The 26,402-nt window shown below is 41.2% G+C and overlaps 1 protein-coding gene across 1 annotated transcript in view; it reads left to right on the top strand.

Moving 5' to 3' along the window:
- The window catches only part of pth1r (parathyroid hormone 1 receptor), a 107,716-nt gene that overhangs the window by 78,319 nt on the left and 2,995 nt on the right, over window positions 1–26,402 (top strand). The window contains exons 6-12 of the mRNA XM_048596029.1: window positions 366–555; window positions 2,235–2,388; window positions 5,657–5,717; window positions 7,930–7,996; window positions 8,124–8,218; window positions 15,102–15,243; window positions 16,234–16,275. Of these exons, the coding sequence (XP_048451986.1) occupies window positions 366–555; window positions 2,235–2,388; window positions 5,657–5,717; window positions 7,930–7,996; window positions 8,124–8,218; window positions 15,102–15,243; window positions 16,234–16,275 (751 nt within the window). The remainder of the gene's footprint in view (window positions 1–365; window positions 556–2,234; window positions 2,389–5,656; window positions 5,718–7,929; window positions 7,997–8,123; window positions 8,219–15,101; window positions 15,244–16,233; window positions 16,276–26,402) is intronic.

The raw sequence follows: 26,402 nt of genomic DNA on the forward strand, positions 1-26,402 counted from the left end.
ATTTGATCAAGCAATTGTCAAACAAAATGATTAATGTCAGCTGGGTCTTTCTGCTCTCTTCACTTTGCTGTATTCTTACCCCAGGAAATAATTTGTGTCCATTGGCTCTGAAGAATTTTGTGACATCTTGCAGAATAGAAATGTTTTACATTAATGCAAGATACTTGCATACAAGGGGAAATATAAAGAATCTGCATACAGAAGGCGCTGTTCGTGGAGATTACCATATATGTTGTCTTTATTTGTTGAGATTGGACAGCATTTGTTGGCTTCTGCATGGTGATGGGTTAGGTTCCTGTAGGTATCTGGTTTTGTGGGAGTGAATTGACCTGCTCTAACTCTTGTTCTTCTTCATTCCCTCACAGGCGCCTACACTGTACCAGGAACTACATACACATCCATCTCTTTGTGTCTTTCATGCTCCGAGCCATTAGTATCTTTGTGAAGGATGCAGTGCTGTACTCAGAAACTGCATTCTTAAATCTGGAAAGAGTTAACTTGGAGGATCTGAAATCTATAACTGATGCACCTCCATCCCAAGACAAATCTCAGTATGTAAGTAACACCTCTTTTAGTAAAGGTACTGCTTAAATTTAAACTGTAATTCCTCTAATCCTTTTATTTTGGAATATCTTTCAAATTCTCATAGATAAGAAATAAGCCCAATGCAGACTATGGTCCCTTGAGCCTGCTCCACCAGTCTGATTTTATTGTGATTATAACTCTTTCTCTTCCTCTAAAAACTTATTTATCAATTCAACATCTGTCCAACTCAGCCTTGAATATATTTAATGGCCCTGCCTCCACTGCTCTAGGAGAAAATTCCAAACCCACCAGTTTTCTAAGGGAATAAATTCCTCCTCATCTCTATTTTATGTTGAAACTGATTGCCTTAGTTCTCTTCCCTTCTGTACCTAAAAGGTTAGGAGAATTGGAGGTCTAAAGGCTCAACTTATCAATAGTCTCCAAATCCTCACTCATAAAAACGCTTCCGTTCCACACCGATCATTAGACTCCAGTTCCACACCCATCATTAAACTCCAATTTCACACCCATCATTATCACTAGTTTCATATTCATTGTTTCTCTCCAATTTCACAAATACCATTTCTGTTTAGTACCCCATCAAAGTTCATTCATTATAAATTAGTTTTACCCACTATGGGCTAAAATGTGGTTGATGTTGTCCTTGCATGTGATGGGTGGAAGTTCGTGATCTGCCAGTTGCCATGAGGCATGCAGCACACCAACTTGGCACTGCTCCATCATTTACCTGATTATAGTGTTCATTTGAATGAGGTCTGGCTGTCTGAGTGCTCTGCAGGAGGACAAACAACATATCACCATAAAATGCATTTAGAAGTAGGCCCTTCAGCCCATTGAGTTTTCTCTACCATTCAATGGTATCATGAAACCTTTCTCTCATCAGACACCCAGGAACTGCTGCCTGCCCAGACACAGCACAAACAAGAGAAGAGTGAGCTACATTACAGCATTAATAGTGAAAGCCATAATTAAATCTGATATTCAGCCGCAAAGTCACATACTTGCATTGCACATACCTTTGATATGAACATACAAAATAGAATCAGAAGTATATCATTCAGATGTTCAAGCCTGCTCTGCTCTTTAGTAAGATCATGGCTGATCTGTTTGTATTTTGAATTCCATTATCTACCCCTGATAAACATTGATTTCCTTACCTAACAAAAACTTATCGGCCTCTGTCTGAAAAAAAAATCATCAATAATCATGCTTCCAGCACCTTGTGAGGACTTGTTGGTTATGCTCACATCATGTGAAAACATTTTTCAAAACCTGAGCAGCCACCAGAGTCTTTACAATGAGCTCTATGCAAATTAATTTCACTTAAATCAATCTTTCTAGAATATGAAGGCATCTTGGTTTCTCAGGAAGAGTCAGAATGGCAAATCATTGCCCCAAATCACGTTTGCCAATCAGTAATTGTTATCATTTATATATAGTTTTCTTCATGAAACCTTGACAGGATATGTGTGAAATTCGGAGGTAAGGATTGGGATTGAAGACAAATTTCTTTACGAGCCAGTCCTCTCTCATAGAACTGTCTTGAAATGTTTACACGAGGAAAGGGTGTGTGAATTGAAAAGTAGCTCACCAGCTTACAGATCACTATTATTTCCTGTCAAGGTTTTAGAGCTGTTTGTTAAGTCTGATCTATAGGTGTTTTGATGTTTCTCCTGACTGTCTTCCAGATTGGCTGCAAGGTGGCTGTCACCATTTTCCTTTACTTCTTGGCTACTAATTACTACTGGATCCTGGTGGAAGGTCTCTATCTCCATAGCCTCATCTTCATGACTTTTTTCTCTGATAAAAAGTATCTTTGGGGCTTCACCTTAATAGGCTGGGGTAAGATAATTTTTTGTAAAAAAATTACTTTTTCCTCTATCTGCTGTCTGTCTGTCTCATTATTTTTCTGTCTATCCATCTCTTTGACATCTATCTCAAATATTTTGGATGTTTACTCTCTCACTCTATCTTTCTATTTCTGTATTTATGTCTGTCAGCCCCTAGCTGTCCCATTGCCTTTGTTTCTCGGTAAGTCTATTTGTTGCTGTCTCCATCTCTATCGCTCTCTGTTGCTCTCTGTCCCTTATGCATGCCCATGCTCCCTCTTCCACTTTGTCTATCTCTTCCTCTCTCTCCGTCTCTCTCTTTCTCTTTTGCCTCCTCTCTGTCTGTTTCATTGTAGTAGTTAGCTAAATAGACTTTGGCTTGTACTTGTTAGGCACTGAATATCCCAATGATTTCAGATGTTACATAATCCGTTTCTCACACAACCATGGTTTAAAATTGTGTATAAAATGGGAATGGACTTGTGAACAAGGTTCTGTGGCTAACTATCCATGAAGCTCTCTGGGCTCAACAGTAAGGTGTGTGCTATGGTTAGAAAGATTATTCCACTCCAGGCAAACAGAAACTCTCTCAATGTTTCTGCATAGTTTCATTTTGAAACCCAAATAGGGAGAAAGATTTCCATACATCCAATACATTCCTGACTCAAAAAAGTCTGTCAATAAATGTTTTGCCATACTTAAGATACTAGGCTTATGACCAAATATTAACAGGGAGACATCAAGCAAAGGTATGTCAAAATGTTCTTGAGCTATGCATGGAGGGCTAAAATTTCCATAATACACTGTTTGTTTGTGGTCTCATGAGACATATTCACAGACATAGGATATAACAGCACATGAACATTCCTATCTTAGGGCCATAACTAATGAACAGCTGTACTGTGAAGGAGGAAATAATGTATCAAATCTTTGGAATTGGGCTTAACCTCCAGCAGGTTTTGTTTGGATCGGGTGCCTGATTGTTCAAGTAGAAGAAAATGGTGGGAAACTTGCGCAAAACACATACTTAGGCCTAAGTTTGAGGCCTGAGCTCTCCCGGGTTTCACTTGATTTTGTCATTCATCACCTTGTTAGAAACAAGCAGACAGTCGTTGCTTTCTGGAGTTGTGCTAGTAGCGGGAAAGAGGTCACAAAAAAAAAGTAAGTTTTAGAGTCAGGAATTTTGTGAAAATGTTTCAGGTTAAATGGCACTCTTCTGGAGTAGCAAGGGACACTTTCCTGGCTCAATGGGGGGAACTTTTTCACTTGACCTGGAGAGTCTTCTGTGTTTGAAGCCTATATCCAGCTTGATTGGAAAACTATAGAAAGTGTCTGACTCAGGTCCCAGTTAAAATACCTCGGGGTCCTTCTAAGTTAACCGATTTGTGTAGATTAATGAGCCAACCACAACCCCCTACACCGCACCATTCAGGACAGATTGAGACCATTTGGACCATTGTATCTGTACTAGTTCTTGAAGTAAGTGCCCAACTATAGCTACACTACTAATTCCCAGTATATTTATCTAAATCACTTTTCAAAGTTGTTATTGAATTTACTTCTATTATCCTTAAGCCAGAACATTCTAGATCACAATAATTCACTGCATTAAAGAAATTGTCCTCATCTCCCTTAAGCTTTCATTTGCTAATTACCTTAAATCTCTGATCTGTAGTTACTGTCGTTGGTAAGAATTCTCCCTTAATTATCCTATTAGAATCTTCCATGAATCTGAAAATATCTATCAAGTCCTCTCATAACCCTCTCTGCTCTAAGGAGAGCAACACCAGTTCTTCACACTCTCCACATAATTGATGCTCCTCATCCCTGTTACTATGGTAGTAATTCTCTTCTACATCATGTCAAAGACTGTGACATTTTTCTTAATGTGTCCTGTCCAGAACTGAACACATTGTGACTGATATAAATGCTGATGTTGGGGAGGGAGAGAATCACAGTGGTCAGTAAATCTGTAAATATGTAGGTCATGATGAACTTAACATGAATATTCTTTCAGGCTGTGCATACAAATATAAGAGAAATCTGTGAAAAGAAATACTCTCTTCATCTCCACTCAGCTACTTTTACCTGTAATCTTAAATCTATGATTATAAATTTGAAGTCCTAAACACTTGTTAAACCCAAGGAGAGAAAATACATCTTGTCTAATCTCTCACAGTATTGAAGTCTTTGTTAAGAGGTAGTTGGATAATTAATTATATAGAAACGATATGCAGAGTTACAGGGAAAAGGCAGGAGATTGACGCTGAGCTAAAATGCTCAGACAGTTGGCAAGACATGAATAGCTTCCTTCTGCGCCATAACAATTCTGTGACTTTGTGATTCTGTAATGGGAACTGATGGCAACATTACATTATTGTTTTGAGCTGGTGATGCTCCCCACTCTGAACAGTCTTTTATTGCCTCATGTTTCTGCTTCTTTTCCTGGTGATCTCTATGTCGTACCCATCCTGACATTAGCAGCTAGTGCCAGAAATATGTAAACAAGGTAACTCTGTTCTGTCGCTTGCAACTCGAGCAGGGCTGAACTACAGAGACTATAGAGGCCATACAGTTCACATGGAAAGAGTCTTGGAAAATTGGGCCTCTGGGGTTGGTAGTTTATTTCAGTTCGTCATAACCTAATCTTTTCCTTATAGTACCTACACATAAAAGCAATGGTATCCGATGGGGTTCACCTCTGAATCACAAGTTGATGGATGAAAGCTCAAATTTAGATGCTTGAGCACACAATCCAGACTGACATTCCAGAGCATTAATGTGCAGGTTTTCCACACTTGGAGGTACCATCTTGTGGGATGATAAATTAAATAAAAGCCCTATTCTCCTTGTCAGGTGGTGGTACTATTTGAAGAACTACAGGGGAATTCCCTAATCATTCTCTCCCAGCCTCCATCACCAAAAATGGGTCATTGCTTTCTGTTGGCTGTTGCTATGCTGCATTTGGTTGCTGTGTTTGCTACATTACAACAGTGATTATTGTTCAAATTACTTAATTGGCTGTATCATGAAGATGTAAAAAGACAGTAGGTAACATCTCAGCTGAAAGGTGGTACCTCTTACAGGGCACCATTTCTTCAGTACCACATTGAAATACCATCCTATATTGTCTAGTCAAGTCTCTGGAATAAGATTCTGAGTTGAGAACGATACCAGGAAGTCATGGCTGACACTGAATGAAGGAAATCAAGGGAAAGGGCTTTATGAACAGAAATTTAATTTTTCATTGTGATTTTGTTTGGACTCTGTTTCATCTATAGGTGTTCCTGCTGTATTTGTGGCAGCATGGGCAAGTGTGAGAGCGACGCTAGCAGATACACAGTATGTATGATAGATTAACCTTTTAAATCGAGAACCTTACTGGAACCTTTTGATAAGAGAAGGTACAAAAATATATGAAAAACTAAAAAAGATGTCATTCATGACAATTCCATGTATTGTATATAGCCTGCCCTGTTGTGTGTTTTTTGATCCCTTACATAGGGATTTAGGTATGGAATAAGCCATTCAGCCTCTCAAACCAGTTCCTACACTCAGTTAAATCCGTTGATCTGTACCTCAACTCCGGTTATCTTCCCAGCCTAACACAAATCTATGGTTAAGTCTTGAAAATTTGAATCGGTCCAACATCCTGTGCTGTTTGACGGAGAATGGTTCAGTTCACCACTCTCTGTGTAAAGAAAATTCTTCTTTCTTTCAGTCCTATTAAGATTGTGTTCACAATCTGAATTCCTGTGCCAGACAAAACACTTACTCTGCATCTATTCTACTTATCATTTTATTACTTTACACAGCTTTTCTGATCTCATGTGAATACAAACTAAGATTTTCCAAGCTATCCTTTCAATTTAAGCTTTTATCATGATAAAAGAAGAAACCCCACCATCTTGTTTAGACCATCAATGCTGCACCTTACTTTCTATTCCATGATGATCAATTCCACCCATCTTCGGCCTGCTTCCATCTTGGTGTATGTGGAGCTGCCCTCCTGGTTAAGATCAACAGCAGAACAAGGTATAGGAAATATGGGAAGTCATGAAAAATTTATTCATGATAAACCTGGATAAACATGATCAGGACAAGCCAAAGCCTCTGTGCAGCCAAACTCCACTGCTAGGGCCTCAGTAGAAATCCATCCTTCACTTATGGAGAGACATGAACAATACAGCACATTACAGACTAAGAGGCAGACAAACCACCTCCAACTCCTTCAACAATGAGATGGCTATCACTTGGCTCTGAAATTTGTATTTATTAAATAAATAATTCTGGTGAGTCTCGACTGCATGCCTTCAAAGAACAATATATCCTTCCTGATGTGCAGTGTGCAGGAATTCACAATTATTCTAGCACATTAAGCATTGGTAAAAGCACTCACAAAGTACAAGCTTTTCGTCTTACACTTATCAAGATGAGTCAACAAGTAACCGACTTGGTAAAAAGGACATCAACTTTTCAAGCATAAGAAGACAGTACTGTTTGGTTCTAACTTGGACACGCAGCAGGAACTAGTAGCTGTCAATCTTAATTGTTTTTGGGTGGGTGGACTTTGAGCAGTCACCTTGTTGCATGGGACGTTGGCAGTATCCATGACCCCATTTTTCACAATGTAAAAGGTGCAATGTGTGTACAAATTCCCGTTGGCTGGATTAAATAGGTTTCTGTGTGTTAATAATTGTAACATCTGGTGTATACAAAAACTGCACACTGCGAACCTGACTGACAGACTTAAATTAGCTACTGGTGACAATTTTTGCACAGCCCTGATTATTAGGCAATAAATGTTGGCCAGTAGCAGGATGCAACTAATGTTGGATATGGTGTTCTGAGGCTTGTGCACTGAATGGTCATTGGAGTATGTTTGATATGGTCTGTCAGTCATTGAGAATTACTGCCTACATTCCCAGCATACTCAGGCACTGAAATGCATGGTTTTCACAACTAACAGAATGCTTCCATCTAGTCAAAAGGATGTTTTACCTCCCACACAAATGAGTAATTCCTTTTGAGTTTCAGTGCGGTTTCAGTGCAGTGCTACACACATAGGCTGGTGGATGACTGGCGGACTGTCTCAAGCAACCAGTCTCATTACCGTTTGAGGCTGGCATGGAGAATGCCAATCTCTTCTGCATTTCTAAAGGTAACACCATGACCAATCAGAATCTGCCAGCTTGGTCTGACAACTAAGATTGACGTTAAGTTGTTACTGCTGCATCTCCATATCAATGATGGTGAACAAACCAGCACCCTCTTCCCATGCTGTGTAAACTGGTGTTCTTTTTTTCAAATCAGGTTTCTTTCTAATGAGTACAGGATGAAAAGTTTTAACTATATGTCTCCTTTTAACAATGTTTAAATCATGGATTCATTTAAACAAAACATTCAGTGCAGACCTCAGTCTGAGCTCATTATAGAAGCTGTCTAAAAGTAAGTTTATTTCTTCCTTTCCAGTCTGTTATCTAAAATATTTAGTGCATAATGGAAATAAACTGTTACATATATAACTCAGTATGTCTCCTTGCTCTTTTTACAGGTGCTGGGATTTAAGTGCTGGGAATTTAAAGCTGATTTATCAACTACCCATTTTGGCAGCAATATTGGTAAGATAGCAAAAAAAAATCCTCTCCTCCCCAATCTGAGATTGATTCCATATGTTACGTACCATCCCACACAATAACCTTGTAAATGCATTTAATTCATAAGGATGCATTTTCTTTCTCCTTCCAGGTTAACTTCATGCTTTTCATCAACATTATTCGTGTTTTGGCCACAAAGCTGAGGGAGACCAATGCTGGAAGATGTGATACCCGACAGCAGTACCGGTAAGCCATTGGCTGCATGGTTGTTTCAGATGAAGCAGGCTTGTCTATAAAGAGATCAAGCAGCTGTCTGGTGTGGAAATGGCCGCAGTGGTTTTGTTGTGATGATGATCGCCTTCTGCATCATGGCTACCTCCTGCCATTATTTGTGTGGTCTTCTCCTGAGCAAGCCTCTGTGGGTGCATTAAGCGTACCATCCACCACCTCTCAGTTGTGCTACTGAGCAAAGAAGAGCTGCTGGCCTCTGATTGGCTGGCAGATCTTTTGGGGGCTGAGGCTTATAATGCCAGGCAAAAGCTCACTGCTGCCCAATTGCCTGTTTGGGAGTAATCCAGTGGATTTTCACCAAATGAGGTGCACTGGCTCTCCAGCTGGTTGCCTCCATTAAATACCATCCTTATTCTATAACTCACCTCTGCTGTACTTGTTCTCAAAATATTTGATGAGCGTCAAAAGGGACTGTTTCCCCATTAGATCCAACCACACAAGCTCCTCCCTCACATTTCCTTTTGGCAGTCCTTCTACATGTAACCTACTTTTGTATCTGTCATAAGGAAAAAGAAAGTTATTTCACATTTTTAACACAGTTCCAGTTTATATATAAAGTCACTGATGACATTGTGATTGCAGCATGGGCATACCTCCCCATTCTCTTTGACCTCTCTGGGATCCTTCCGGAAGTACCAAACCAGTTACTTCAGCAGCACTGTCAGAAAGAATCTCTGCTTCTCATCTGGCAGTGGTTGGTTCTCTTACTATGAGAGGTTGCAGATGATGAGATTGTATTATACAACTGGAAGGAGTGCTGCATCATCTCTGATCTTGCTTCTCCATTGAGAAATTTGAGGGAAATTAGGTAACCTACTAATGGAAGAATTGAAAAATATTTAGGCGGTAAGGCCAATTGACTCAAATTTCTCACACCTTGTCCCTACCCTCTTAGCCTACAGATTTCCCACTTGTCATGTATAAATGTCAATAGGATAGAGGAGCCTGGCACATTGTTATACTTCTTGCTGCTTTTGATTTCTTCAGTAGGTGCTGGTAACTGCACATATATGTGGTTGATTCTAAACTGCCTCCTGAAGTGTCTAAGGCAGCTATTCAATTAGACTAAACCTTTAACAGTGGATGAAGGACTTGGTACTAATTGGAGCCTGATGTTGAGACAGTAGATGTCAGTGATGCATAAATCTAGAAATGTATTGAAAAATAAGAACGCATCTAAATTTCTTTTGAACTCATCACATTGTGCTCGTTAGAGATCTTCTCTGGTAACATCCTCTTTGACTGTATTAACCTCAATAATCATAAATAAGATAAATGCAAAATAATATTAAAGATCTCCTTGTCATAGAACCATGTAACAACACTGCAAAGAAAGAAATCATTTAACTCATTGTGCCTGTGCTTATGTTTGGAAAGTGCAATTTACCCCACTCCCCTGTGCTTTCCACGCATCCTGCAAAACTCTCCCTTCAAATATTTATCTAAACCCTTTTGGGAATTATTTTTGAATTGCTTTCACTAACATTCAAGTGATGTATGACAGATCACAACAATTTGTTGTGTTAAAGATATTTATAAGGTATTGGAGTAGATTTGTAGCTCGGGTTGTGGGTGTTGAGGTTGGTTGGCTTGCCGAGCTGGTTTGTTGTTTTGCAGACGTTTCGTTACCATGTTTGGTAACCTCCTCAGTGCAGCCTCTGATGAAGCGTCAGTGTGTTTTCCCACCTGGTTTTTAAACTCTGGGGTCCGTTGAGATGGATTGCCTCACTTCCGGGTTTCTATCGTAGTGGAATGTATATGGGGTCGAGTTCAATGTGTTTGTTAAGAGCATGCTTTGTGGAGTGCCATGCTTCCAGGAATTCTCGTGGTTGTCTCTGCCTAGGCTTGGTGTTGTCCCAGTCGAAGTCGTGGTTCTCCTTGTCCATGTGGATTGAGATGAGTGAGTATTGGTCGTGTTTTTTTGTAGCCAGTTGGTGTTCATGTACTCTTGTTGTTAGTTTCCTTCCTGTTTGTCCGATGTAGTGTTTCTCGCAGTCTCTGCAGGGGATTTTGTGGATGACATTGGTCCTGTCCATGGCGGGGAGTGGGTCTTCAGTTTGGGTGAGCAGTTGTCGTAGAGTTGACGTGGGCTTGTGTGCCACTCTGATGCCCAGCGGTCGTAGGAGTCCTGTGGTGAGTTCCGACGTGTTCCTGATGTAGGGTAGTGTGATGAGTGTGTCAGGGCGTGTAGAATCTTTCTGCTGCTGTTCTTGTAGGCAGATTCTGACCCAGTTCTTTGGATATCCATTATCCTTGAACACTTGGAAGAGGTATTCTTCTTCCTGTTGGCGTACTTCCATGTTGCTGCAGTGTGTTGTTGCCCTTTTAAATAGTGTTCACACGCAGCTTCGTTTGTGCGTGCTGGGATGGTTACTATTGAAGTCCAATACCTGGTCTCTGTGTGTGACTTTTCGGTGTACTTTCGCTTGCAGTTTCCCATTTGTCTTGCGCTCTACCATGACGTCCAGGAATGGGAGCTGTTTGTTCTTCTCCTCCTCTCTGGTGAATCTTATTCCGGTGAGGGTGTTGTTTATGAGTTTGTGTGTCTCTTCTAATTTGGTCTGTTTAATGATGACAAAAGTGTCGTCTACATAGCGTATCCACAGTTTAGGTTGGATTTGTGGAAGGGCGGTCCTTTCCAGTCTTTGCATCACTGTTTCTGCTATGAGTCCGGAGATAGGTCATCCCATGGGTGTCCCGTTCATTTGCTCGTATGTTTGGCTGTTGAATGATAATGGTAATGATAATTGACGCACACAACCGGCTCCACAAATACAACAGAGAAATTACGCGCCAAAAAACATTATTCCAGGAACGAGCCATTAACATCAGCCAACAGACCACAAGTGCCAAGAAGAGACAGACCCTGCAAGACAAGCTAGCCACACTTACCCACAAAATCGACAAGAACAGAACAGACACATGGATAAGAAACCTCTCCGACAGGAAACTGACAGACACGGAAAAAGCCGTTCTCACCCGAGGACTGAGCTACAACTACAGGGACGCCAACAAAACGGAATTCCTAGCTACACTGGAAGCCACACTCAAGACCAACAATATCGACGAAGAAACAGAGCAAACCATAAGACAGACAGTAGTCCCAACACTAACCAGAAGAAGTGAACTCAACACCTTTAACACACGGGAAAGACAAGCCCTGGACGGATTAAAGAAGGACAAGAACATCACTATACTACCTGCAGACAAAGGGCGCATGGCAGTGATAATGAATAAAAGGGACTACATCTCCAAAGCACAAGCACTGCTCGCCGACGAGAACACATACCGACCAGCACAGACTGACCCGACACCGCAACTAGGCAACAAAATCCTCTACATGCTACAAAGACTTAAACAAACAGGACAGATCAACAAAACAGACTTCTTAAAAATGAAACCCGAAGGAACCAACACACCCATATTCTGCGGCCTCCCTAAAGTGCACAAGCCGGAAGTCCCCCTCAGACCCATAGTCTCCCTACCAGGCACTCCATCGCACAGATTAGCCAGAGAACTACAAAGAAGACTCAAGCACCTAGTCAACAAATCACCCCACTCCTTCCACTCAGCCCAAGAATTCCTCAACTCCATCAAAGACATAAAGATAGAGGATGAAGAGACCATGATATCGTTTGGTGTCACTGCCCTATTCACATCAATAGACATACCACTAGCAAGGGAAACAATAGACAACACCACTTGAACAAGAACACGACCCCAGTGAAACCATCTCCAAGGACAACATGCTCAAACTATTGGACCTATGCCTGACCACCCACTTCACCTTCAATGGCCAAACATACGAGCAAATGAACGGGACACCCATGGGATGACCTATCTCCGGACTCATAGCAGAAACAGTGATGCAAAGACTGGAAAGGACCGCCCTTCCACAAATCCAACCTAAACTGTGGATACGCTATGTAGACGACACTTTTGTCATCATTAAACAGACCAAATTAGACGGGACACACAAACTCATAAACAACACCCTCACCGGAATAAGATTCACCAGAGAGGAGGAGAAGAACAAACAGCTCCCATTCCTGGACGTCATGGTGGAGTGCAAGGCAAATGGGAAACTGCAAGCGAAAGTGCACCGAAAAGTCACACACAGAGACCAGGTATTGGACTTCAATAGTAACCATCCCAGCACACACAAACAAAGCTGTGTGCGAACACTATTTAAAAGGGCAACAACACACTGCAGCAACATGGAAGTACGCCAACAGGAAGAAGAATACCTCTTCCAAGTGTTCAAGGATAATGGATATCCAAAGAACTGGGTCAGGAGATGCCTACAAGAACAGCAGCAGAAAGATTCTACACGCCCTGACACACTCATCACACTACCCTACATCAGGAACACGTCGGAACTCACCACAGGACTTCTACGACCGCTAGGCATCAGAGTGGCACACAAGCCCACGTCAACCCTATGACAACTGCTCACCCAAACTAAAGACCCACTCCCCGCCATGGACAGGACCAATGTCATCCACAAAATCCCCTGCAGAGACTGCGAGAAACACTACATCGGACAAACAGGAAGGAAACTAACAACAAGAGTACATGAACACCAACTGGCTACAGAAAGACACGACCAATACTCACTCATCTCAATCCACAAGGACAAGGAGAACCACGACTTCGACTGGGACAACACCAAGCCTAGGCAGAGACAACCACGAGAATTCCTGGAAGCATGGCACTCCACAAAGCATGCTCTTAACAAACACATTGAACTCGACCCCATATACATTCCACTACGATAGAAACCCGGAAGTGAGACAATCCATCTCAATAGACCCCAGAGTTTAAAAACCAGGTGGGAAAACACACCGACGCTTCATCGGAGGCTGCACTGAGGATGTTACCAAACATGGTAACGAAACGTCTGCAAAACAACAAACCAGCTCGACGAGCCAACCAACCCAGAGACATTTATCTCATTTCCCCTCCAATTGTTTGGCTAATTATCTTACATCTGTGTCTTCTGATTACTAACCCTTCTGCCACCACAGATAGCCTGCCATTTTGTCACTCTGTCAAGACTTTTCATGATGTGGAGTTGCAGGTGTTGGGCTAGGTCAGAAGTCACATGACACCTGGTTATATTCCAACAGGTTCATTTGGAATCGCAAACTTTTGGAGCGCAGCTCCTTGGTCAGGTGAAGTGAAGTAAAGCACACAGGCACAGGGTTTATAGGCATAGAGGTCAACTGGCAGAGAGATCAAAAGATCATACAAATGGTGTGAGTAAAATGTCAAAAAGTTAAGTTTCTGCGGGTGATCAAAAGTGTCAGACGGTGTGAGTAAAGTGTTAAAAGCTGAATTGTAAGTGAAGGGGATGACCTATAATCCAATTACTCGAAGCAGAGAGATAATTACAAAAAAATAAAAATAAGGTGGTGCTGGAGACAAACCAAACAGCCAGAATAACATGATAGGTATAAGAGTTGCATGTCGAGCGCCTAACCAAGGTCATAAGTAATACAAAACTGTACAAACTAATTAAGGTGGCCTTCGAGATACACACCAATGAGAATCAATGAGTGGAAACTGATAGCCAAGTTCCATAACCATGAAGGTGGCCTCAACCATGATCTTGGTTTCATGTCAGTTGCTTGTAACCCCACCACACTGTTCTACATTTATAAAATCTTCTGTACTATCCTGTTTTAACATCATCACCTTGAAAACTTGTTATGATCTCTCTACCTTAATTAGTTTGTTCAGTTTTGGATTACTATGTCTTAGGTTAGACCCTCGGCATGTGTCTCTTATACCTATCATGTTATTCCAGTCATTTAATTTGGCTGCAGCACCACCGTATCTTTAATTTTTGTAATTATCTATCAGCCTCAATTAATCAGAATATAGGTCATCCCCTTCACTTACTTTTCGGCTGTTGACATTTTACACACACCATTTGACACTTTTGATCACCCCGCAGAGATTTGTAATTCAGCCTGTCGACACTCCACCCACACCATTTGTATGATCTTTTGATCTCTCTGCCCTTTGATCCTTCTGCCTATAAATTCTGCTCCTACATGCTTTTCTTCACTTTACCTGACAAAGCAGCAGTGTTCGAAAGCTTGTGATTTTAAATAAACCTTTTGGAATATAAACTGGTGTTGTGTGACTTAAAACTTCTCATGACTGTGAATGTGTCTGTCAAATCTGCTTTAGCTGTCTCTCCACTAAAAAGAACAAACCAACATCTTCAGTCCGTCAGCGGAACTGAAGTCCCTGTAGACATGCTCGCCGAGTTGGGTTTGGTTGCAAACGTTTCGTCACCCTGCTAGGTAACATCGTCAGTGCACCTCCAGTGAAGCGTTGTTATTTATATACCTCGGTTTGCTGGGGTGGTTGCTATTACTTCTGGTTCTATTACTCAATGGTTTGTACACAGGGTCTAATTCAGTGAGCATGTCTACAACCTCATCCATAACCTGAGCTACAAATCTTCTCGAAAAGTTTGAAGTCCCTTAGCCCTGGTATCATTTCTGGTAAAACACTTCTATGCGCTGTCTCTAGACTTCCAGCACTCGACCTTTAAAGGCGTTTAAAGATAGTTCCAGGCAATGGTGAGCACTTCCAGTTACGGTGAGTGGGAGAATCAAGCTAGCATCGGATGAATGGAGTGTTATAGATTCATGGAAGGGAATTAATGAGACCCGCCAAAAATGACACAAATGGGAAGATTCAGTCCAACATTTTCCTGCCCCTCTATTTCTATCTATCTTTTATTACTGTCTTTTAGTAAGAAATATTAAGGAGAAAGATTGATCTCCTGTCTGGTTGTCAGCCTATCTTGTTTGGTTTTCAGAAAGCTCCTGAAGTCAACTCTAGTCTTGACTCCTCTGTTTGGAGTTCACTACATTGTGTTCATGGCTATTCCTTACACGGAGGTGTCCGGCACTCTCTGGCAGATCCAGATGCATTATGAAATGCTTTTTAATTCCTCTCAGGTAATCCTGTTTTACTTCTGTAGAAGGACATATTTATTTAATAAAATATTTGAAATGATGGTAATGAAGATGAGCTGGGTATATCAGTAAAGCTGACCATCAACTGTTGATTATTGTAGAAACCTAACTGGGCCACTAACATCTTTTAGGGAAGGAAATCTGTTATCCTTACTTGGTTTAGCCTACATGTGACTCTAGTCCCGCAGCATGTGGTTGACTCTCAGCTACTGACTGAGTTGGCCCAGCAAACCATTCATTTGAAGATGGACCACCTCCACCTACTTAAGGCAACTAGAGCTGGACAATAAATGCCATCCTTTCCAAAGGCACCCATATTCAGAGAATGAATGGGATAAATAATTTAACTGAATTAAGATAGATTATTTACTGTTCATTTCCTTTGGGCAGCTGGATATCATACACCAGCTCTTGTATGTGTTCAGTTTACATTTTGTATAAAGGAGCAATTCATTCATATCTGTTAATGTATGACTGAGGGGAGATCTGATCGAGATATACAAAGTTTTAAGGGGCATAGACAAAGTGGATAGGGAGAAACATTTTGCCTTAGCACAGGAGTTAATGACCATTGGGCACAGGTAGAGGGTAAGGAGTGGGAGGTCAAGGGGGGATTTGAGGAGGGAAAAGAATCACCGGAGGATTGTAGGTTTCTGGAACTCACTGCCTCAAAGGGTGGTAGAGGTGGGAACCCTCAAGACTTTTCAGAACTATTTAGATAAGCACATGAAACACAATTACAACAAAGGTTATGAGCCAAGTGCTAGAAAATGGGATTAGAATAAGTGCAAACATGATGGGCTGAAGGGCCTCTTTCAGTGCTGTAAAAACTCTATGACCCTGTGACCTGTTTTAGTGCTCAATATAAGCCACTGTGTGTAAAACACAACAGGGTTTGATATAACAGATTACTGGAGAAAGTCCATTTATGGAACAAGCAGAGGTCTTACTATTGTCTGTTGGACTTTGCAGGGTTGCTTTGTGGCTGTCATCTACTGTTTCTGCAATGGAGAGGTAAGCACTTGCATTTGTGTGCTAGTGTGTATTAGTTTAGTGAATGAGCACAACCAGTGCTAGCTGTAGATGGATGCCTGACCTCAGTTAAAACAGTGTCTTATTGTGATGTAGAATCTCAAATGTTGGGAATTTCCTCAGAGCTGATCCTGCTTGGCCGCAGTGTGTCTACATGACAGCGAGCTTTCTGTCACATATTGGGTGAAGCCAATGGCTACAGTGCACAAGAGATTTCCGACCGAAATGTTTCAAATTAAGAATCTTGTCAATGGGGAGTTTGGGTCAGCACATTAACCTGCTCTAGTTGGGCAATAATCTCCTACATCACATGATTTCACAAGCCATATTGTCACAGGGTTGAATACAAAACTAACTGAAAACAACCATCAGCCTGTTTATTTTTGAGTATAGGATAAATCTCAGAGCAGCAATACAAATTCCAATTCTTGTTGCTTCCTATAGAGTTTGAATTTGTTGAATTATACCAATATCTCTCTTTCATATTTCTCTGATTCTTCTACTGGGGTCTCTTTGGGCAGAATGGAAGCTCTCATTAACCATCTACTGTTCCACTTTCTCTGGGAATGACGGGCTTAAAACTGCGTCTAATAATAAATGCGCAATTCACTTGAATAATAAATTCTGTGAGGCTGTGCACTAGGTGTTGTATCTTGTTCAACAGTTTGTGGTGTGTAAAATTAGGTTAGAGGTTTGACTGTCTAATTTGCAATGCTCCCAATATTTGGCTCTTTATATTCCTTCCTAATTTACTTGTTCTGTAAAATCTTGAGAGACCAAAACATTTCTTACTTTATTATTCTGCAGAATCTTGGTAGATTGAATTTGTGCTGAATCCCAAAAGATTAAAATTTATCCATTCACTCAATATGTATTGAGATAGGAGAGTCAATTAACACCCATTTTAGTGATTCAAATCAAATAAAACTTGTTTCATTCACTCCCAGAGAGTGTATCACCGCAAATAATTACAGTACAGGAAATGCTTATAGTACTCAATAGAACAGATAACATCTGCGCTCAAAGGAACAGGGTTAACTTTCCAAGTTTTCTTAATAGGAGAAAGGCAATGGATCTGAAACATTAATTCTGTTTCTCTATAATAATGTGCTGTGTTTCTTTTATTTCAGATTTCCGCACACTGTAATACTTTGTCTTTGTCATAGAGTATTGTCAAACTCAAGTATAACAGATAAATGCTGAATGTATGTTTTAATATCCTAAATATGATAATTTGTCACATCATTAATAATGAAGGGTTAAGGAAAACTTATTTATAATAGATGGCTCTTATTGAAGAGCAGATTTGATGGACTGACTAACTCTTTGCTATACTTTAAATTTTGTGTTCCACCCTCGCCAATTCTTTCAGCATTGTGAACTCTCTAATTAAGTTTTCTATCGTATTCAGTGAATGCAACCTTCTTAAGTCTGCTTGTCAACATTATGAGGACAGTTTTACCTTTGGCTGAAATGATAATCAGTTAGCCATTCAATATCATCACAGAATTACAGGACCGATGAAGGATATTTGAATTATTGTGCTCAAACCTGCTCTCTTCAAAAGTGACTCATCTGGTAGTATACCCATGTGATTTTCTTTTTTCTTCTGATGCTCATTGAATTTACTTTCAAAAGCCATAACTGAATATCTTTCTATCAAATGCTCAGGCATGTATTCAGAATCTAACAACTCATTGTACGAAATGCTTTTTCCCTCATGTCACCTTTGCTTGTTTTGCTATCCAACTTAAAGGTGTATTCACTTGTCCTTGTCCTTGTCCTTGCCACCAATGAGTATGCTTTACTCCTTCCGGTTTTGCCCAGATCTCTCATGACTTTGAACATCTTGATCAAATCTGCTCTCATCCTTCTTGAAAGAGAACAGCCCCAGCTTCTCCAAATCCGTTATCAAAATTATCCACACTGTTGCTGAATCCAAAAGTCATTGAATGTAACTGTCAGCCCAGTTTTATTGTTTGAATATAGGATAAATCCGAAAGCAGCAGTACAAATTCTGAAATAGTAAGAACTGCCGATGCTGGAGTCTGAGATAACAAGGTTTGGAGTTGGAGGAACACAGCAGGCCAGGCAGCATCAGAGGAGCAGGAAAGCTGACGTTTTGGGTTGGGACCCTTCTTCAGAAATGGGGGAGGGAGAAGGGAGCTCCAAAATAAACAGAGGGAGGAGGGGGTGTGATAGCAGGTAGATAGTGGAGCGGATAGGTGGGAGAAAAGACGGACAGGTCAAGGAGGCGGGGATGAAGCTAGTAACAGTGCATTTAGGTAGGAACTGGGGATGGAGATTGGTCAGTGAGGAGGGAGGGGCGGATAGGTGGGAGAGAAGACGGACAGGTCAAGGAGGCAGGGATGAGAGGGGGATCTGGTCTTGGGATGAGGTCAGGGGTGGGGAGATTTTGAAGCAATTATGGCCCACATTGAGACCATTGGGTTGTAGGCTTCCAAGGCAGAATATGAGGTGCTGTTCCTTCAGTTTCCGGGTGGCATCGTTGTGACACTGGAGGAGGCCCAGGATGTACATGTCTTCCAGGGAGTGGGAAGGGGAGTTGAAGTGGTTCGCGACTGAGAGGTGTTGTCATTGTCTGATCCTTGTTGCTTCCTTCAGGTTTTGATTCTGTTGAATTCTGCAAGTTTTGCCATGAAATATTTCTCTACCTGGGGTCTCTGTGGGCAGGATGGAAGCTCTCATTAACTAGCGATTGTTCCACTTTCTCTGGGAATGACTGGCTTAAAGCTGTATCAAATAACAAGTTAATTTGAATGATAAATTCTGTGAGACTGTGCACTAGGTGTTGTGTCTTGTTCAACATTTTGTGGTTTCTAAAACTGGGCTAGAGGTTTGACCGTCTAATTTGCAATGCTGCCAACGTTCAGCTCTTCATACTCCTTTCTAATTTACCTGTTGTGTAAAATCTTGAGAAACCTAATTTTTTCTGATCTTGTTATTTCACAGAATCTTGGTAGAATGAACCCGCATTCTATGCACTCCAGTTGTGCTGAATCCCAATGGATTAAAAATTGTCCATTTCCAGTGACTGTAATATTTTGTTTATATCATAGAGTGTTATTAAACTCGAGTATAACAGATAAATACTGATAACAGACCCAACTTCTCCAAATCTATTCACATCATTGAAATCCCTCATATCTGGAACATTTATTATAAATCCTCTCTGTATCCTGTCTAAAGCCTTCAAAGTTTTTCTTATGTTAGTGTCCAGAACTGATTGCAGCATTTCTATTGAGGCTAACCACTGTTATATGAGAGTTCATTGTAATTTTCTTGCTGTGGTAGTCAATGCCTGTATTTATAAAGACCAGGCTCCTGTAAGATTTTTCAAATATTTTCTCCATCTGCCCTGTCAACTTCAAAACTTTGTGCACATATAACACCCAGGACTCTACTCCTGCACCCCCTTTCAAACTGTAGCTATTATTTAATGTTGCTTGTCCTCTTTTTTTCCAATCAAAATGTATAACTTTATACTCCTCTGCACTAAATTCCGTCCCCATTCTGTTCACCCATTCCCCCAACTTGTCTATGTTCTCTTGAAAATGATTACAGTTCATAAAACTTCCAGGTATTGTCATCTTCAAATCTGGAAATTATGTACCCAGGTTAATGGCATTAATATAAATCAATACAAGCTGTGATTCTTGAAGCGATTCCTGTAGAATCCAATTTGATATCTTCCTTTAGTTTACTGTTCATCTTTACTTTCTGATTCCTGTCATTCATTCAGCTTTGTATCCAAGCTGCCACTGTCCTCATTTTATTCCATGGGCTTCAATCCTACTGTCAAGCCTGTTATGTAGCACTTTATCAAACTTTATGACCTTCATCAAATGCCTTTGAAGCCTCATCAAAAATTAACTCACATCAGTTAAGCATGATTTATCTTTAGCAAATGCATGCTGGCTTTCTTTAATTAATCCATAATTGTCCAACTGAATGTTAATTTTGACAGAGAAGTTTGGTTCTGAAAGCTTTTGATCCAGTGAAGGTAAACTGATTGCTTCGTGGTTGCTGAGTTTATTCTGCCACCTCTTTCTTTGAACAAATGCATAACATTTGCAATTCTCCAGTTTTTTGCATCTAAGGAGAATTGAAAGAATATAGCTTGTGTTTCTGCAATTTCTGCCCTTGATTCCTACAGTATCCTTTGATAAATCCTATCTGATCCTGCTGATGTATTAACTCTGCGTACAGCAAGATATAATTCTTCCTCTTTATGAATTTTTAGCCTATTCAATGTCTCAACTATCACCTTTTACACTTTGACTTCCACAGTATCTTCTCATTAAGTACTTAAGCCATGCCCTTGCCTTCATGAGTAGATCACTCTTGAGTCCTTCATCTTACTCCCCTGCAGTTTTACTGTTTGTTTTATCTGGTGAGGTGATGGCCAGTTGGTATTATCATTAGAACTATTAATCCAGGAAACCCTAGGTAATGCCCTGAGGGCTAGAGTTCAAATCCAGCCACAGCAAATGGTTGTGTTTGAATTCAATTTAAAAAAATGCCTGGAATTATGAGTCTAATGCTGATCAGTAACATGTTGTTGATTGTTGGAAAAGCCCATCTGGTTCACTAATACTTTTTAGGGAAAGAAACTGCCATCCTTACCTGGTCTGGCCTACATGTGACTCCAGACCCACAGCAATGTGGTTGACGCTTAAACTGCCCTCTGGGCAATTAGGGATGGGCAATAAATGCTGGCCTAGCTGGTGATGCCTTCAACCAGTGAATGAATGATAACTTTTGCATTTGTTTGGGTTGAATCTACTCATCTTTTGGCAAAGTGTCATTCCTGTTAAGTTTCACGGAGGGTTTCTCTCTGTGAAGCCTGGCGAGTTTTCTTGTGATACTGTCCCAATTTTGACCCATCACCTAGTCCTGGTACCCTTCCTGCATGATGTTAGCTCAATTCTACCACTCGCTGAAGCTGGATATACTCAGCACACCCAGGATACACTGGCATCACTGTGGCTGGCGCCTTATTTAAGAGGATATTGCACACCCAGTCAAGACGTGGCAGTCGGGAGCTGCCCTGCATGGTTTTAGACATTTGGCCTGCCCTGTGGCAAAGGGAAGTTGGTGCCCTGTTTGTTTACAGGGCTTGGAGATCTTGGTGGATGGTGTGGTATGGAGGAGGGCTGTCCTTTTCCAAAAGAATTGGTAGAAGAAAGCACGATGCCAGATCCTCTCAGCCTAGTCTGAGGTTGCCACCCGGGTCACTGTGGTCTCTACAGCCTGGAAGAATGACCAGCAATGCAGGGTAAGTGCATCCATCTTATCTCTGCTACCTCACATTCGCTATCTCTGCTGCTGCAGTCACCGCCCACCAAGGCTCATGCTCTCCCACATCTTCCCCCAGTGCTCTTGCCAGCCAACCAACCCCATCCCCCCAACACATTACTGCCCCCTGTATGTCTCTGCCCAAAGCCCTCACATATTACTGCCTCTGTATCTCTGTGCTGTCTACTCCCTCACTTGGGTCATCTCAGTACCTTTCCCCCACTTGCACCAAACTAACACCTGTGTCAACCACTTTCATCTCATTCAGACCTTTCCTGTCTCTCATTCTAGTCCTTTACATGGCCAAAAGAGCCAGGTTGGGTGGTGGGGTGCTCGCGAATCACTTCCTCACCCCTCATAACGAGAAGATCTTGGCTCTGGCTGACAAAGACTGGTCGATTCTTATCACAATGTGGAAATCTCCTTGTCCTGGCAGCCAAGTAAGAAACTTTGTTCATTGTTGTATTGCTCTTCAATTGCCCCCACTCTGAATTTATTGTTAACATGCCAGAACATTTACCTCTTGGTGGTGAGATTCTCTCTTTTGTCTCCTGCAGGCACCAGTATGATGTCCAGTGTATCAGCTGTCAAGAGACGCATCTTGTGAGACATGCCCTTCTTCACCTCTGGGGAAGACAGCACCGTTCCATCAGAGAAAGCGTCAGCAAGGCTGCCTCCTGCACCCTCCACCAGCTCAGATACTGACACTTCACAGGGAATGTCAGTTAGATGAGAATCAGGACAACCTCCCAGTGAGCACTTCACTGTCATGTCTCCGCAGCTGGTCGAGGGAGAAATGCCCCAGGCAGCTAACACTCTGAAGATTTCTGGAGAACTGGCGTCTGTACAGCTTCGAGGAGGAGAAGACCTCATGGTGTTAGCAATGCAGGATTTCATCAACCTGCACGAGCAGATGCAAAAGCAGCAGGCATGTCTGTCGGGAGCACTGGCTAGCTTGACACGAAGGCTGTAGGGCTGCAGCAATGCTATTGCAACACTGCTACCTCGGGCACACGAGGGTCTGGCTGTCACTATGGACTGTGTTGGTGGCTGCTTAGAGAGCCTGGTCCAGCACTGTCAAAGATCTCACGGACCTGCACCCTACCACTCTATTCGTTGGAACTGAGAACCAACAGCAAAGTGAGAGGGGTCAAGGGCCCTTGAGCTCAATCTAGGTGCCTGTTCCTCCCAGGGGTCCAGCTACAGGAGGAACCAAACCCAAGTCCTCTGGCAGCCTCTATTCCAGCTCATGCCTGCCTGCACTGCCCCAACCCTGCGAGAGGTCAAACCAAGAACGATGCACTTGCCTCTGGTCAGGGCGTACTCATCATAACTATATCCCTGTGGTTGCCCAACCATATGTCTAAGCCCAATGGAGTTCACTGTGGGGAGAGCACCTTCCATTCCAGCTCTGGAACCTGGGACTACACTGAGATGTAGTGGGAAGGAAATAAAGAAGATCTTTTGATGGCACATATATGGCATGGGTCATAGGCCACTGCAAATAAGTTTCTGCATTATAAATATATGTTCATGTTTCACCATCACCTGTATGTATGTATCTGTGCAGCCAGAAATGCAACATTGAAGGTACAGAACCCACATATCCCTAGTGCTACGTGATGTTTGATGGTCCAAACTGAGAAGGGAGCTGCTAATGCTAATTAGCTAAGAATAATGTATGGCCATTTTTTAAATGGCATGTTACTGCTAATTTGGGAAACTAGACTTTATTTTTTCAAGTAGAAAAACCTTGCTATTGCATCACAGGCTTTTTTGGGATTCATTGATTATCTTGCCTGATGTGGTGAGGATTGGCGTGCACACAGGTGACAAATATATAATTTGCAAAGCATTTAGTGCGCAGTTTTAGTGTCAGTGTATTGGTGTCGGTTTAATGAAGGGCTTCACATCAGTTCAACTCCCCCCCCTCAGAGAACAAAGCATTTACCCCACCCACTCTAGGTGTGGTCACAGCCATTTACATCTCCTGAGACATTGTTGCCAGGTATCTGGAATGGAGGCCTAGAGGGCCAAGAGCCAAGCTGGAGTTGTCAGGCATTCGCTCTGACTCCCATATTCAGAAATCTTGGGTGTTTAGTTTCTAATCAGCTGAAGTTGAAATAAGAATTCATGGGATGAGATTAAATAAAAATGAGGCTGATAATGAACTATAATCTTATTAATAAGCTTCTCACTGCTCACTAGTGAGAATCATGACTTGTCAGTCAAAATGTCAACGAACGGCTCACTTGACTTCTCTCAAACTCTCTCAAATTTCTCACCACAGGCCATGTTGTTCAGGGTCTTCAAAAATTCTGTCCTTCTATGTTATATGCCATTCTTTTTTCATACTCTTTTACTCTCTCACTCACTTTTTCACCTTCCCTCTGAACTTTTTATTTTCAGCCTGGGTCTCAGTTGCATTATCAACTTGGCATCTGCCATGAGCATGCTTTTTCTGCTTCATCTTATCTTTTTCACAATTAAATAAACTCTAGCTTTTTTAAATCCAATATTTCCTCCTTGTGGCAATGGATATCGACTGTACTCGAACTATCTCCTCTTTACTGGTAGCCCATTGCTCTATTACAGTTTTGACTGGCAGTCTTTAATTCCTATCGACTTGTGCCAGATGTATTCTTACCCCATGGAAATTGGCCACCTTCACTTAAGTATTCTTAATCTGAATTGCTCCTTGTCTTTTCTATTGCAAGTCTAATCTTTATGGTTCTGTGATAACTGTTCCATAAATATGCCCTGCCTCAAGCTCCAGAACCAGATTGAGCAGTATTTCCTTCTTCTTTGAGTTATAAACATACTGATCAAGAAAATTCTCCTCAGTAAACTTCAGAAACTATTTCCCTTTTCTTTACACTATTATTATCCCAGTCTATGATTAAGATAATTAGATATCAACTATCAAAATATGCTATAGTTCTTGTGCCTCTCAATGATTTCCCTGAAGATTTTCTTCTCTATCTTTCTGATTAGTCGGCGGTCTATTGAATGCTAATGGCACCCTTCATTCTAGTTTCTTCATTCTAACCAAATAGATTCTGCCATTGACTACTCAAATCATATTCCACATGTCCCATTTTCCTTTCTTTTTTATTCTTAACAAATCTTCTGTATTTAGAAATAATAAATACTTAGTCCTGTGCATTATGGAGCCAGATCTCTGTTATGACTGCAACATCATATTCACATATGACTGTCTGCTTACAATTACCAATCTTTTTTCCTAATGTACATTTACATACATGCACCTCAAAATCTAATTCAGACATTATTGTACCCTCTCTTAGCCTGGCTCCACTAAACATTACTATTACTCGTAGTAGCTGTCTCTTGGAATCCTTTATGCTCCTTGTTTCTCCATTCTAATGCTACATGTTGGTTAGCAATCTTCTAATGTTGTCTAAATTCTTTAAAAAAAGATAAGGCTAAAGCATTTGATACAACCTTCAGCCAAAAGTGCCAAGTGGATGATCCAGTGGATGATCTGCATCACAGATTCTACTCTTCAGCCAATTTGATTCACTTCATGCGATATCAAGTGACAGCAGGATGCACTGGTACTGCAAATGCTATGAGCCGAGACAATATTTTGGCAAGTGCTGGCCAAAACCCTAGTTAATCTGTTCTTGTACAACCACAACACTGACATCAATCCAACAATGTGAGAAAATGGCCAATTTCTGTCTTGAGGTACTCACTAATTGAGTTTCCTGGGTAGAGAATTCCAAAGACTTACCACCCTTTTAGTGAAAAAAATCCTCCTTATCTCAGTCTTCCACTGCCTGCCCCTTATCCTGAAAGTATGTTCCTCAATTCTAGAGTCTCCAGCCAGGGGAAAAATCCTATCTATATACACTCTGCCATACACTATCACACCCTCTAAGAACTTCATAAATTTCAATGAAATCATCTCTCATTCTTTAAAATGCTCAGGAATGCCAGCCTACTTTCCTCAATCTCTCCTCATAAGGCAACTCCACTATTCCAGAGAGTTAACTGGTAATCCACCTTTGACCTCCCTCTATAGTAAGTATATCCTTCCTTACATAAGGAGACCAAAGCTACTCACAATGCTCTAGAGGATTGGTCTCACAAGGTGTGCTGCCAGCCATCTTTACTTCTGTACTCAAATCCATTTCCAGTGAATGCTAAAAAAACTTGCTTTCCCAATTACTCACTGCAACTGAATGCTCACTTTTAGTGACTCGAGCAAGGACATCCAGATCCTTTTGAATACCTGAGCTTCTTACCACTTAAGAAATATTTGATCTTTCTGTTTCTTTCTACCAAATAACTTCAAACTTATTCACACTATATTCTGTCCTCCATGTTCCAGCTCATTTAGATTAGCCTGTTCTGGTCCTCCTGAAGCCTTCTTGTATCATACACAGCTTGCAATTCCACCCAGTTTGGTGTCATCAGCAAATCTGGAAATATTACAATTGGTGTGCGTATCAAATCATGTTGATGCTACAGCAATAGTTTCTGTGTTTTTGGCATGTGTGGTTCCAAATAGGTTTTGTATATACTGACAAATAATGTTTTAATACTATTGTTTTATATATTAAAGCAATTCTCAAAATGAGAAAATACCAACGAGTAAGATAACCTGATTCTTAGAAGTGAAATTGATTAGTTCTGGCTCTCTACTATACAGCTGGAGACTTCCAGGCTGTCCTGAGAACACTAATTTGAGAAGAAACCGGTTATCCTTAGACTATTCAGCTATATTAGGTTGCTTATGCATTTTCCCATTCTTATCTTTTGTC

This window comes from Rhincodon typus, chromosome 4, assembly GCF_021869965.1.
Source record: "Rhincodon typus isolate 14 chromosome 4, sRhiTyp1.1, whole genome shotgun sequence".
Taxonomy (NCBI): domain Eukaryota; kingdom Metazoa; phylum Chordata; class Chondrichthyes; order Orectolobiformes; family Rhincodontidae; genus Rhincodon; species Rhincodon typus.